The sequence below is a fragment of the Balaenoptera ricei genome, chromosome 8 (genome assembly GCF_028023285.1).
Source record: "Balaenoptera ricei isolate mBalRic1 chromosome 8, mBalRic1.hap2, whole genome shotgun sequence".
Lineage (NCBI taxonomy): Eukaryota > Metazoa > Chordata > Mammalia > Artiodactyla > Balaenopteridae > Balaenoptera > Balaenoptera ricei.
Genome location: NC_082646.1, coordinates 98,482,244 through 98,496,322, shown reverse-complemented (window position 1 = coordinate 98,496,322; position 14,079 = coordinate 98,482,244). Strand labels below are relative to the sequence as shown.

General features: G+C 51.5%; 1 protein-coding gene and 1 long non-coding RNA gene across 6 annotated transcripts in view; one reads left to right on the top strand and one right to left on the bottom strand.

The window, feature by feature from the left end:
• The window catches only part of PRDM11 (PR/SET domain 11), an 81,409-nt gene that overhangs the window by 46,541 nt on the left and 20,789 nt on the right, over positions 1-14,079 (bottom strand). For 2 of the 5 annotated variants that reach the window (XM_059931439.1, XM_059931442.1), the window contains exons 1-3: positions 1,976-2,083; positions 722-846; positions 269-372 (exon numbers count right to left, since the gene is read on the bottom strand). In XM_059931439.1, coding sequence (XP_059787422.1) covers positions 269-372; positions 722-846; positions 1,976-2,062 — 316 coding nt within the window. In that variant the 5' untranslated portion in view covers positions 2,063-2,083. Of the gene's footprint in view, positions 1-268; positions 373-721; positions 847-1,442; positions 1,532-1,975; positions 2,084-14,079 lie in introns of those variants that run through there. The other 3 variants (XM_059931443.1, XM_059931441.1, XM_059931440.1) reach the window with 3 other exon arrangements.
• Positions 2,428-5,122, top strand: LOC132369948 (uncharacterized). Its single transcript, XR_009504501.1, has 3 exons — positions 2,428-2,659; positions 3,200-3,321; positions 5,060-5,122. It is a non-coding gene; the product is annotated as an uncharacterized LOC132369948 (long non-coding RNA).

Below are 14,079 nucleotides of genomic sequence, written 5' to 3'. Positions count from 1 at the left end.
GTGCCTCTGTGAGCTGTGGGACCTGACGCAGGCGGTACTTAACCCTCACCAAGTCTCAGTGTCCTCCCCTGGAAAATGGGACCAAATAATGGACACCTCAGTGGCTAATGGTGAGGATTAACTGAGGCCTGGACCTGTGTCTGGCACATAATAGGTGAGTGCCTATCTTCAGTATTCTCACTGCAAATTCCCTAAGCAGAGATGGGATGGGGGGTGGGGGGGTGAAGGGCACGCGGAGTGGCCAGGAGTAGCCCCAAGCTCCACTTACACCAGAAGTCCACTTGCTGGAAGCTTTTGGGCATGATGAGGTCACGCTTCCCCTTCAGTTTCCTGGGCTCCACTTCCATGGCGGAGGGGTCTGGTCTCCTAGAGCTGGCCAGGACAGGGGCCAGTAGAGAAAGCACAAAGCGATCAGAGTGAGAGGCTGGTGGGCAGGGAAACCGAGGACGTGGCCGGATGTGAGGCAGGTGGAGGAACCCCAGCCCACCTGCTTGTTCAGTGCAGTGGGTAGTGGAAAGGTAGGAGTCCTGAGACCTGGGTTCAGTCCTTCTTGGGCCACTGCTTGGGTTTTTCTAGTGCCTGTGCTCACCCCTGGTCCTAGGAGTCGCCCAGAGCAGAGTATGGAAGATGAGTAAAGCATGGGATGTCTTCCCAGGGTCCCCCATCAACCCAGCCCAGCAATGCCCCCCCCGCCTCGCCTGTCCCCACATTGGGGCCTCACCAGGGTTGGCCATACTCCTGGTCGCGGAGCGGTGAGCAGACCTCTGTCTTCACCACCGTCACCATCTCCCCCACGGCCGCCTTGGTCTGCGCCAAGCACTCCTTCATGTTCTCAGTCATTCTGTCCTGGGGACGCGAAGGCGGGACCAGCACAGGAAGAGGATCAAAGAGACAGGGGAAGAGGGGTGAGTGGCAGAGAGGGCAAGCGGGGGTCTCCTGGAGCCTGCTTACCCCCCCTGCCATCCCCAGAGGAAGCGCTTGAGAACACAGACAACAAAAACAGCTGTAGCCCGGCCAAGAGGAAATGCCATTTCTATCCCGGGCTGGTCCTGGGGACGACTGGAGCCACCAGCCCCATGGGGTCAGGGGCCAGGAGTAGCTCAGGCCAGGAGGCAGGGCTGGGAAGCACAGCCTGGACCCCAAGACCAAAGGGCAAAGGGTATGAGGGACCCACAGGAGCCTCTGCACAGAACTCTGCAATGGGGAGCAGGGGAGGGATCGACTCAAGTCCAGCTGGGGCCAAAGGGGGCAGGCAGATGAAATGGGCCCTGAGCGCCTGGCTGCACAGCCCCTCACCCAGGGGCTGCCAGGGAATGCAGCCAGGCTCGCTTTGCCAGCTCAGAGCAGGTACAGGCGGGGCCTGGGGGTCCCCGTGTGGGCCGGCCCTGACTCCAGGCCCCACCCAGCTCTCTCTAGGGGAGTCTCCCTAGCCCGCAGCTTACCGCCCTCCTCCACCACCGCGCTGGGCTTCAGCCCCTCCCTTGGCACCCCAGGGTCCTCATGCCAAGCCCGGGGACACTCTTCGGGCCAGAACAGCGCTCAGCTCGGGGTGGGAGCGCGCTCGGCCCCCGGACTGGGCGAGCAGCGTGTGTGACTCACTACCCGGGGCCCCGCTGGCCACACCCCTGCTCCTCGGCTAATCAGCCCCCTGCTCCCCACCGGGGCCCCAAAGCCGCCGGCAGCGGGGAGGGGTGTGGGGAAACGTGACGGCATGCCCCCTTCTCCGAGCCGGCGGGGACTGGGGGCGCGCGGAGGGGGGCGGGGGAGGCCCGGGCCGGGCCGAGAGGCCCCGCCTCAGCTCCCCCCGCCCCCCCCCCCAACCCCCTGCTCCTGAAGCCCGCGGGTCATCCCAGCTGCGTGTCCGGCTGGGAAAGTGTGAGATCCCGAGATCCGGCCGGCACGGCGCACCGGCCGGGAGCAGGGGCGGCGCGGGGGGCCGGGGAGGGCGCGGGCTCGCTCTCTCCCTCTCACCAACCTTCCCGGCGGGGCGCTCCCTGCCCAGCCCGGCCCTGCCCAGCGCCCGCCCCCCGCCCGCCAGGCCCGGCATTCCTTGCGGGGGCATGTGGCTTCTTGCCGGCCCCGGGGGCACGCAGTTGGCTGGCGGCCGGGAGGGGGGCGCGCGGGGAGCGGGAGGAAGCGGGCGCCCGGGAGGGGCGGCGGGAGGGGGCCCCGCCTAGGAGGAATTCCAGCCCCTCCCGCGGGTCTCGTCCCCCACGCGGGCCGGGGGGCGCCTCGCGGGCGTCTGGTGAGGATGATAGCGCCGGGGAGGCTGGGCCCCGCGGCCCACCGCGCGCCCTCCCAGCCTCCGCAGCCCACTCGGCACGGCGGCAGCGCGGCCTTCGGCGCGGCCAGAGCGCCACCGCCACCCAAGTCGCCGGCCACGCACCGCAAGCCCGCCCCTTCCCCACCTGCGCGGCCTAGGGTGGGGACCGGCGTCTGCGAGGGGCCCCAAGGTTGGTGCTTGGCTGACCTCATAGCCCACGAAATGGTCCCCCAGCCACCCGTGAGGTGGGCAGGGGTTGGGGGTCAGCGAGGCAGGAACCTAGGGCTGGAAGACATCCAGTGACTCGCGCAAGGTCACGCAGCCCACTCCTGGCGAAGTCTGCACTGGTGCCTAGGGCCTCCTCTGAGTAAATGGAAAACAGCAGGACCCCGAAATGTAAGCGTTTTGTTTCAGGACTGGTTCACTTTCATGCCACACCCTCAGCCCAGTCTTCTTCTAGAAGTATCAACCGAATCACCCTGGGGTGGGTTCAGGACTCAACCCATAGGTGCAGCTGCCAGGTGGGGGCAGGACCCAGGGGATTTATAAACGGTCACTGAACACCCCTGCCCTAAGGAGCACTTCTCAACCGCATGGACAACATTTACAGGCAACACATCCTGAGGCAGTTGGTCTAGAGTTTAGGAGCCTGGGCTCCCCGAGCCCACTGCTTGTGTTCAAACGCCAGCTATTGGCTATGTGACCCTGGGCAGGTGTTAAGGACTGAATGTTTGTACGTGCCCCCCCAGGAAAAAAAAAAATCCATAATCCCTATGTTGGATGCCCTAACCCGCAGTATGCCTGTATTTGGAGACAGGGCCTGTGAGGGGGTGATAAAGGTTAAATGAGGTCATAAGGATGGGGCCCCAATCTAATAGGGCTGGTGCCCTTAAAGAAGGGGAAGAGACACCAGAGCGCCCCCTCTCTCTCCACCAGGTGAGGACAGTAGGAAGGCAACAGTCTGCAAGCCAGGAAGAGAGCCTTCACCAGGAACCAAATTAGCCAGCACCTTGATCTTAGACTTCCCAGCCTCCTGAACTGTGAGAAATAAGTGTCTGGTATGTAAGCCACCCAGTTTATGGCATTTTGTTATGACAGCCCGAGCTGACCTAGGCAGCAGGCTATCTAACTTCTCTGTGCTTCCATTTCTTCATTGGGAAAATGTGTCAAGTATTAGATTCTATCACAGACGTTGCTCTATTAAACAGACAGAGACATGTTTGGAGGGAGCTAGGGAGCTAGGCACCGTCTCTATACATCCACTGAAGAAAGCTCATCAAGAAGATGGGTATGTGCGGCATCATTAAGGAGAGGCTTTGAATTCTCTCCTTTGGATTGGACTTATTTTAAGTCAATCATTTGCAGACTCTGGCACTATAATAGGAACTGACCGCTTGGGACCATTTTGCATTGAGCTCTCCTGTTCTAGCCCCTCTGGCCTCCCCCAGCTTCACCTGTATGCCATGCTCCACCCTGCCGGGGGGGGGGCCTGTGAACTTGCTGTGTATTCCACCTGGAACACACCTGGAAAACTCCTACCCATTCTTCAGCCCTCACTGTCCCCCCCCCTCATAATACCCTCTCATGTCCCTTTCCTCATGGCACTTGTCACTCTTAGAGCAGTCTTCTGTTAGTATGATTATTTGATGAATATCTGTTTCCCATAATAGATTAGAAGCTCCCCAAGGGCAGAGGGCAGGCCTTTTTGCTCACCACTGAATGGCCAGCACTTGTAACAGTGAGTGCCTGACGTCAGGGCAGAACAAGTGAAAGACAAGCCATATGCTAGGGCATAAACTTTAAGGAGGCACCCATTCTCAGGGTCATGAGCTTGCAGGATTGGCACCTGAGACTGAGTGCCTCCTTCAATTTTTGCACCCCTAGGTGCCTTGCTTGCCTTACCCGGGTCTCAGCCTTGCCTATCACATAGCATATTCTCAATAAATATTTACCAAGTGAATTCATGGCCAAATGACCCATGTCATAACTCACTGTCTCCCACCAATATGTCCTTCTGGCCCCTTTGAGTATCTCAACTCTGTAAGAGACCTCAGAGGGGGAGATAGGGTGGGTGGGTTATTGTTTTGAACCCTCTTCATGGGGTACTTTCTCGTGACCTCTGCCAAGCAAGGTGGGGGAGGCTGGCACCGAGAGGCAGTGAGGGACAGTGAGAATGTGATGGGATTAGACTCCTGAGGCCTGGAGCCTGAATTTGATAATAAGTGTAAAGCATAAGCTGTGCAATCATGGGCATATGACTTCAACTCTCTAGGCCTTAGTGTCTTCCTTGGTAAAATGGAAATAATCAAAATTGTCCCAGAGAAATCACTGAGACAAAGGCTGGGTCAAGGTCTTGGAAAGAGCCAAGTGCTAAGGGTTTGTAAGGGATATTAATAGTAAACTGGCTGCCAGAGGCAAGGGGGTGAGCAGGAAGAGAAAGGAGAGGGGGGATGGAGGGAAGAGAGACTGCGGGGGAAGGAAAGGAGGGAGAAGTAGGCAATTGTAAGAGAATAAAGGCTGGAGGGGAAGAGGGAGAGGAGAGGAAATCAGAGAAAAAAGAAGGTGGAAAGGGAGAGGGAGACTCAGAGAGACAGAGGGAAAAGGCACACAGACATTTTTCTAAGTCTTAAATGGCCCTGGGGAAAACATTCCCTTATAAAAAAAAGCATTCATTTGAATCTCAAAGTAGAGATGTCTGTGGGCCACTTACTTTCATGTCTTATTTTTCATTTACATCCCACCTTCATCCCATTAAAAAAATTGTGACGATTTATAACATAAACTCATACTCAACAGGACAGCTGAACAACGAGAGACCTCATGGAGAGGAGTGATGCCAATTATACCCAGAATCTGTGGTAAGATGTTTAATGATCTAGCTTTCCATTCAGTTCTGAGCCTCCTGGCAGCTAAGGCAAAGAGGGAAACACGATGGGTTACAAAGTACTCATTATTTGATACCTATTTATTGACTGGCTGCACAATTAAGTTCTTTTCATTCTTGGAGGGGTCCAGCTGCCTGGAGAACCAGAATCAACTCTCACTTACGTAACTGGTGTGTATTACAACTCCTTTCTGTGTCTGTAATGAAGGCCATGGGGGCAGGGAGGGAGAAGATGGGATGTGGCAGGACTGAGTGAACTTCCATTTGGGAAGAGAGGGAGAACACGGGCTTGTGTCCTTCATTAGGTCCAGCTCAGCGGGCACAGTAAGGCCCGAGCCAGGTGAAGCTCCAGCAACTGTTTCTGCAGACTGCTCTGGCCCTGCTTGCCCAGAGAGGGGCTTAGGGGAGGGGGGGGGTGGCGGTCAGCAGGCCTCATAGAGGACTCCAAGCTGCTGGCAATGCTCCCTCTCAGCTGGCTCCTCTGAGTCTGCACCCGCAGAGATTAGGCATGTTGCAAACCCAGCAATGAGATGCAGACCCAAGAGGAGGGGGCAGAATGCGGCTCAGGAGCCTGCAGCTCTGTTTTCACTCTTGGCAGGTTGCCAGGGTCCTGGAATGCCCGGCAGCCAGTGTGGCCAGAGGACCAGGGGCCTGTACCCACTTGGGTACCCTAGAGGCTGGCACCATGAGAATCTGGCAGATCTGCTCTTGTACCCCCACAGCATTCTGTGTTGTCTCCCCGATGACAAAGGGACACGCAGTGAGGGGGCTGGCCCGAGTTACACAGTGACCTGGGCTGGGTATCCCAAGCCTTGGGTCTCAGTCCTGACTGTGCCATAAACTTTTATTTATTTATTTATTTTTGGCTGCGTTGGGTCTTTGTTGCTGCGCGCGGGCTTTTCTCTAGTTGCAGCGAGCGGGGGCTACTCTTCCTTGCGGTGCTCGGGCTTCTCATTGCGGTGGCTTCTCCCCCGTTGCGGAGCACGGGCTCTAGGCGCGCGGGCTTCAGCAGCTGTGGCTCCCGGGCTCTAGAGCGCAGGCTGAGTAGTTGTGGCGCACGGGCTTAGTTGCTTGGCTGCATGTGGGATCTTCCCGGACCAGGGCTCGAACCCGTGTCCCCTGCATTGGCAGGCGGATTCTTAACCACTGTGCCACCAGGGAAGGCCCTGTGCCATAAACTTTTTAGGTGATCCTGAGCAAGTTCCTGCCTGGCCCTGAGCCTCAGTTTCCCCTTCCTGAAAAATTAAAGTTCCAACATGGTTCTTAACAGTAAACCACGGGGATAATTGGGGGAAAGCACGGAATTATTACAGAGAGTTGTTGGATTTATATGTCCAGCAAGCACTGCCTATGGAAAGAATAGATTATATGCCTTGAACTTATGCATAAGACAGATTTGCAAATGTATGTAGGTACTTTTGTGAGGAACTAAAAGTAAATTTATTTAACACTGTTATTGATTCATAGAAGCCCTATGGCACCATGTGTTTTGTTAACCAACTGATACCAGCACAGCCCTCAACAAGCTGTGTAACCTTGAGAAAATTCACTACCTGCTCCACCTCGGTTTTCTCATCTGTCCAATGGGACAGATATCAGATCCTATCTCATAGGGCTGTTTTACAGAGCATAGTGCCTGGCATGTAATAGGTACTCTATAGATATTAGTTCTTCTTATTGTCCATTTTATTTATTATTTTAAAAGTGTAGCCCACATCAGGTGAGCATGTTGGTGAAATTTTTTTGACATTAAAAGAGGGCCTTGGGCTTCCCTGGTGGTGCAGTGGTTAAGAATCCGCCTGCCAATGCAGGGGACACGGGTTCGAGCCCTGGTCCGGGAAGATCCCACATGCCGCGGAGCAACTAAGCCCGTGCGCCACAGCTACTGAGCCTGCGCTCTAGAGCCCGTGAGCCACAACTACTGAGCCCACATGCCACAACTACTGAAGCCCGCGCACCTAGAGCCTGTGCTCCACAACGAGAGAAGCCACCGCAGTGAGAAGCCCACGCACCACAACGAAGAGTAGCCCCTGCTCGCCGCAACTAGAGAAAGCCTGTACGCAGCAACGAAGACCCAACACAGCCAAGAATAAATAAATAAATAAATAAATTTATTTTAAAAAAAAATAATAAAAGAGGGCCTTCAAGAGTAGTCAATACCCTTAATAGAGAAACACTTTCAATAAATCTATACTATAAAGATGCTTATCCCAATGGAAAAAAAAAATGGAAAAGAACGTGAAAAAGCAATCTGCAAAAGAAAAGAGACAAATGGCCAATATGCTTTATGGAAAACCACAAAACTCTAATACTCAAATAAATATAAGTTAAAACAAATAAATATCATTTCTCCTCTATTAAATTGGCAAAGATTAAAAATCTTGATATTAGTCAGAGTTGGCAAGTGTGTGGGGGAAATACCCTACATACCCTACTAGTTAGAATAGAAATCGGTGAATCTTTCTGCAGGGCAATTTGGCAATGCATATGAAACGCCTTGAAATGAGCAAAACCTTTGTAGGAGCAGTCCCAAATCTAGGAATTTATCCTAAGGACATAATTAAGTTGTGTGCAAAGATTTACCCACAAGGCTGTCCTCTGCAACACTATTTTTAGTAGCAAAAAACAGGAAATAACTTAAACCTCGAAAACAGGAGAGAAGTTAATACATAACACACAATGAAATATTACACAGCAATTAACAGTGCTTTAGAAGAATATTTATTGACACGGAAACACAGGCTCAACATACTGTTAAAGAAAAACTGAAAGTTATGAAGTGAAAGAAGCCAATCTGAAAAGGCTACATCCTGTGTGATTCTAACTCTATGACATTCTGGAGAAGGCAACACTATGGAGAGAGTAAAAAGATCAGTAGTTCCCAGGGGTAAGAGGGTGGGAAGGGTGAATAGGCAGAGCACAGAGGATTTTTAGGGCAGTGAAACTACTCTGTATGATACTATAATGGTGGATACATGTCATTATACATTTGTCCAAACCCTCAGAATGTAAAGCACCAGTGAGCCTTAATGTAAACTGTGGCCTTGGGATGATAATGATGTCAGTGTAGGTTCAGCATTTGTAACAAATGTACCTGCCTCTGGTTTTAACTGTGTAACCAACAGTTGAATGCCTGCGGGAGTGGCCACTGGACTGGCCACATAGCTGAGGACTGATGGGTCCAAGCACACCCCCAGCTCTTGGAGTCTGGGCTAGTCCTCTGACTAATGCTGCTGTCCATAGTGGGGGAGGTTCTGGGGGTGGGGGCCAGGGAGCACAGGGAAACCCTCTACTTTCTGCTTGATTTTCCTGTGAACCTAAAACTGCTCTAAAAAATAAAGTCTAGGGACTTCCCTGGTGGTGCAGTGATTGGGAATCTGCCTGCCAATGCAGGGGACACGGGTTCGAGCCCTGGTCTGGAAGATCCCACATGCCGCGGAGCAACTAAGCCTGTGCACCACAACTACTGAGCCTGAGCTCTAGAGCCTGCGAGTAACAACTACTGAGCCCGCGAGCCACAACTACTGAAGCCTGTGCACCTAAAGCCCGTGCTCTGCAAGAAGAGAAGCCACCACAATGAGAAGCCCGCACACCGCAACGAAAAGTAGCCCCCGCTCACTGCAAATAGAGAGAAAGCCTGCGTGCAGCAACGAAGACCCAACACAGCCAAAAAAACAAATAAATAAATAAATTTATTTATCTATTTAAAAAAATAATAATAAAGTCTATTTTTTAAATGAAAGTTGCAAAGACAGATACAAAATAATTCCATATAAAAATGTATATTTAGCTATACGGATTTGCACGTACAGATCTGGGAGAATACATATTGGGATATCACTAGTGGTTAGTTGCAGGGCTTATGTTAAAGAGAGTTTCTGTTTGTTTTTTTTTGTTTTGTTTTGTTTTCTTTTTGATAAAGAGAAAAAAAAGTCACTTAAAAAATTTCTAAAGGAACTCTTCATACTCATTTAGTTGAGAAATTGCCAGAGAAGATAATAACTAAGATTCTTCCATCTTTACCCACTTGTCAGTAGATACTGAGATCTAACCAACTATTTGGGAGGAAGGAGGAATCCAAATTAAAGACTGAACACCAGGCATATGTGTCACTTGATGCACATTCGATGAATGAAGGAATCAATCGACCAGTTGAGCAATAAGGGCCCCAATATTTCAACCATGAAACACCTCTGTTTTAATTTTTTCTGATTCCCATTTGAAAGATTTTGTCTACCAAACATACTGCATGTATTGTATGATAATTCATTCATTTTCCTAGTTTTTCTAATACACACAGGTTGTGTGATAACCAGGGTGAACACATGGGTTCTCTGCTGTCATTCTAAGCAAAAGCAAAGAAATCTAGCACATTCATTCACTTGTCCTGCTGATTACAGGGAGCCGTGCGATTTTCATTACACTTCTCTATGTTCAAAAAATAGCTCGGTGGATGGAATACTATGCAGAAGTGAGACTGGACCACAACTGCATGCTTAGTATAGATGAGTCATAATACTGAGAAAAGAAACGAGACCCCAAAGAGTACATGCCGTATGGTTTAATTTATATAGTTAAAAATAGGCAAAACTATGGTGGTTACAGGTGTTACTGGTTATCCCTGCAAAGAATTATTATAGAAATGGGCAGAAAAGGGGGTTCTAGGGTGCTGGCCATGCTCTATTTCTGGATCTGGGTACTGGCCCCTTGGGTGTGTTAAGTTTGTGAAAATATATTGAGCCATGCTCTTATAATATGTGCATTTTTTATATGTATGTCAATAATAACAAAGAAAAAAATCTGCAGGGGCCCTCAGGGCAAGGAACTCCCGTGGCGGGACCTCCAACCCCATCCAGCCCTTGATTTTGCATTTGGGGGAACTGCGGTCCAGCCAGGTGAGGCTCCTGCCTCAGTCATGGCAGATCTGGTTTCAGGCCTTTACCTGCACGGCAGTTTCCACTGAGCATCAGTGGTGCAGCTGGCCAAGGCCTGTAGAACACATTCTCCCAAGGTGGTTCCTCCTGCAGAACCTTTTAGAGGTACTATGTTGACTCCATGATGGTAAGACTTTGATAAGGAGTTGGAAGAAACAGTGTAAAAGTTCGTGAGTCAAATGGAGAAGTTGGTGAAGGATGGCACCTTTTTTTTTATGAGTTTGCTTACAGCGGATACTGCTAGTGGCTTACCTGGATCCCATTCCCCCTTTCCTCCCACTAATGGAATTGGACTTTGTTCAGATGCTGCACCTTCCTCACCAGACCTACTGCCCTACCCTCGGGGGAAAGCACGCAGCCTTTGTTGCAAATGGCTGCCACGTCCTGCGTAAGACCCCAGCAGGAATCACCCTTAGGATGACGTTAGCACAGCAGAGCAGCGGAAAGATGTGGTATAGTAATAAATGTATCTGGTCTTTGTCCCCAGTTCCTGGAACAGAGCTCCTAAAACCCTTAGCATTTCCCAACAGGAGTGTCTTTTGTTATTCACAAGGAGCCCCTTGCTATCACACCTGAGTTGATGCTAATGAAGTGACTTAGGATGGGGCCCCTTGATAGACTTAAGATGGGGCTGATCACCAGAAAGACCAAGAGATTAGAGTTAGAACTTTCAGTCCCATCCACTGACTTGGGGGTGGGGGTAAAGACTGAACTCTATAAAAATTCTTAGGATTCAGAGAGCTTCGTGGCTGGTGAACACATCCAGGTGCTGGGAGAGTAGCGCGTCTGGAAAGGGCATGAAAGCTCCACGCCCCTCTCCCCATACTTTGCTCTATGCATCTCTTCCATCTGGCTGTTCCTGAGTTGTGTCCTTTATAATAAACCAAAAATAGTAAGTAAAGCACTTTCCTGAGTTCTGTGAATTGTTCTCGGGAGTTATAGAACCTGGGGAGGGGGACGTGGAAACCCCTGATTTATGTTGGTCAGAAGTATGGGTGGCCCAGGACTTGCAAGTGGCGTTTGAAGTGGGAACAATCTTGAGGAAGTGGGCCCCCAACCTGTGGGATCTGTGCTCATTCTGGATAGTTAGTTTCAGTTGGTGTCGAAGTATCAGAGCATGGTTTGTTCGGTATTGGAAAACATACCAGAGACGGGGACTTTAAATGACATGGTTAAGGCATTAAATCAACGGGTCCTGAAAACTGCCCTACTGCTGCACTTCCTGTTACTTCGTTTTACTCAAGCCTGACTAGGACAGGGTCTCTGTTACACGCAGCCACAACCATCCTCACCGGTACCCTACCCTGCCAAAGGTGCAGGCTCCACCTACCCGCAGGTCCAATCGGGCTGGGATCAGAACTCCGGCTGTGCCTGTGTAAAGCGTCCTCCTCAGTGGTGCCTTGGACTACAAAGGGGCAAAGGGAGGGGCTGCAGCATTACACCCCCAGCCACCCCTCTCCCCTAAGCCCAAGATCTGACCTGCAGCTATAACCTGAGCTCTCTCTCTCATGCACTGCTGGTGGGAGTGTAAGACTGGTACCTCTAGGGAGAGCAGTTTGGCACTGGGAACCTTGCAAAAATGCACATAATCTTCGATCCTGCAATTCCACTTCTAGGAGTTTCTCCAAGACACATGTGTAAGGGTATTCACTGCAGTCTGGAATCGTAAGGAACAACCAGCGTGTCCATCTGGAGGTTGGTTAAATAACTGATGGCATATCCATACAACAGGCAGCTGTTTCAAAGAAGGAACTGACGGAACAAACTCCATCCCCTGCTTCCACTCTGCCCCTACTGTCCATTCTCCACCCCACAGCCAGGGTGAACCCATTACAGCCTAGGTCAGATCAGATGGCCCCCAGCTCAAAACCCTCCTCAGAGCCCCATCTCACGCAGAGCAAACAGCAAAGCTCTTCAGTGGCGTGCCAGCCGGACCCAGTCTGCCCTCACTCCCTCTGGACCTCATCTCCTCCCACTCCCCCTTCACGCCCACCACAGCCCCAAAGGCTGCCTTGCACAGCCTGCAACAAGACACGCTTCGTCTAGAGCCTTTGCACTGGCTGTTCCCCCTGCCTGGAATGTTCTTCCCCCAGGGACCCACAGGGCTCACTCTCCTTCATGCCCTTCAGCCCTTTGCTGAATATCACATTCTCTGGCCACCTATATAAACTTGCAGCCCCCTTACGCTTTCTACCCCTCCTTCCTTGCTTCATTTTCCTCCAGAGCACTATTCACTGTCAAATATATGCAGTACTTATTTATATTCCTGGCTGGCTGTCTCCCTGACTAGAATGTAAAGTCCAGGAAGGCAGAGATATTTATCTGTTTTGTTCATTGCTGTATCCTCTGCCACTAGGAGAGTGCCTGGTGCAAAGTGAAGCACACAATACACACGTGTTGAATGGATTACATAATTCGTGGTGAAAACAAAATCTTGGTAAAGAAGACTTTGTATAATTTGAGAGGCAGCAGAAAATGGTGGTTTGAGACCAGGCTGACTAGGTTCAAACCCCAACTGCGTCAACCACTGTGTGATGTCGGGGGAGTTCCTTAACCTCTCTGTACCTGGAGATATTAATAGCACCTACCTGGTAAGGCTGTTATGAGGATTAAATGAGTTAGTATTTGTTATCTACCTAGAATGGTGTCTGACACAAACTGAGTAAGCTATATAAATGTGTGTTACATAAAATAAACATACCCCGTTTTAATAAAATTAGAAGGACATACACATTCATATGTGCTTATGTATGCACGGAATAGCTCTAGGCTATGACAGCTGCTGTTCCTGGGATTTCGGGCTGAGGGAGGAAAATTCTCATTGAATTTTACACCAGATCCACGCATTTCTAATTTAAAAAAATAGATCAGCAATGCCCAGGAGTTGTCAATTGTTGAGGCTGGGTGATAGGTCCATGGAAGTTTATTATACTCTTCTATCTTTTTTGTAGAGTAAAAAATTTTAGAGTACATATCAGTATTAATAGTCTAAAAAATAAGTCCCAGGCTACCCTGCCACCTCCCCTCCCAGCATGCCAGCGAGTGGAACAGAAGGGGAGACTGCATCTGCTGATGGAGGGAGGGTGGGCGGGTGGGGGGGGGTTGGGGCTCCTTCCAGCCACCTGCTGTCCCCACGGAGGGGGACCCTGAAGTCCAAACAAATTCCCTGAGTCCCACCTGGCTCCAGGATTCCAAGCACCAAGTCAACCACACGAGGCTGGGGGAGAAGGGCTGTGCTGGGAGCGCTGGGTCAGGCTGCAAGCGCCGTAGGGTCTCTGGGCTGAGCTACCAGGGGCTCAGGGAAGCCACGCTTGCAGATGCCAAAGCGGGAGGAAGGGAAGGTCTTGATAGAAAACGGCCTGGATGTGTACATTCATTTAAGGACACTCAGAGGCGGCCTGCATTGATTGCTTGCAGGCAGATGTTGGGAGACCAGATATGTCCTCTGGTGTCCCCAGCTCCTTACCCCTGTGATGCTAATGCAGAGGGCACACAGTCTTTAAGCAATCTGCCCCCAAGTCACACCTGCAGGGGTGTGACTTTAAGCAATCTGCCCCCAAGTCACACCTGCAGGGGTGTGACTTTAAGCAATCTGCCTCCTAAGGGGCAGGGCTGGGGAAGGTGTGCTCTCGCATCTTACTGCCTCCTACTCCCAGAGGAAGACTCTGGGAGATACAAACCCACCGCCATCCAGCCTGTGCTCGGCAGCCCCTCCCCCAGCTCCGTTCTCCCCGCCCCTCTCCACAGTGCTCTTAGCTTTCTCGCCTCTACACTCCTCCCGACCCACCCACCGATGGAGCTGGCGCCTCTATTTAGCCAGGTAGGACCCTGGTGAAACACCACGCGGTGTCTTGGCCACAAGGAAAGGGGTCCTACTGTCCGCAGCACGACTCCCGGAGGGAAAGGCCCATGTAGGGAGGGGCTGCAGGGCCCTCAGGGGCCCCGTGGGCCTGGTGCCAGCCTTCACTTCTCCTGCAGTCTCCTTCGGCTCCCTCCCT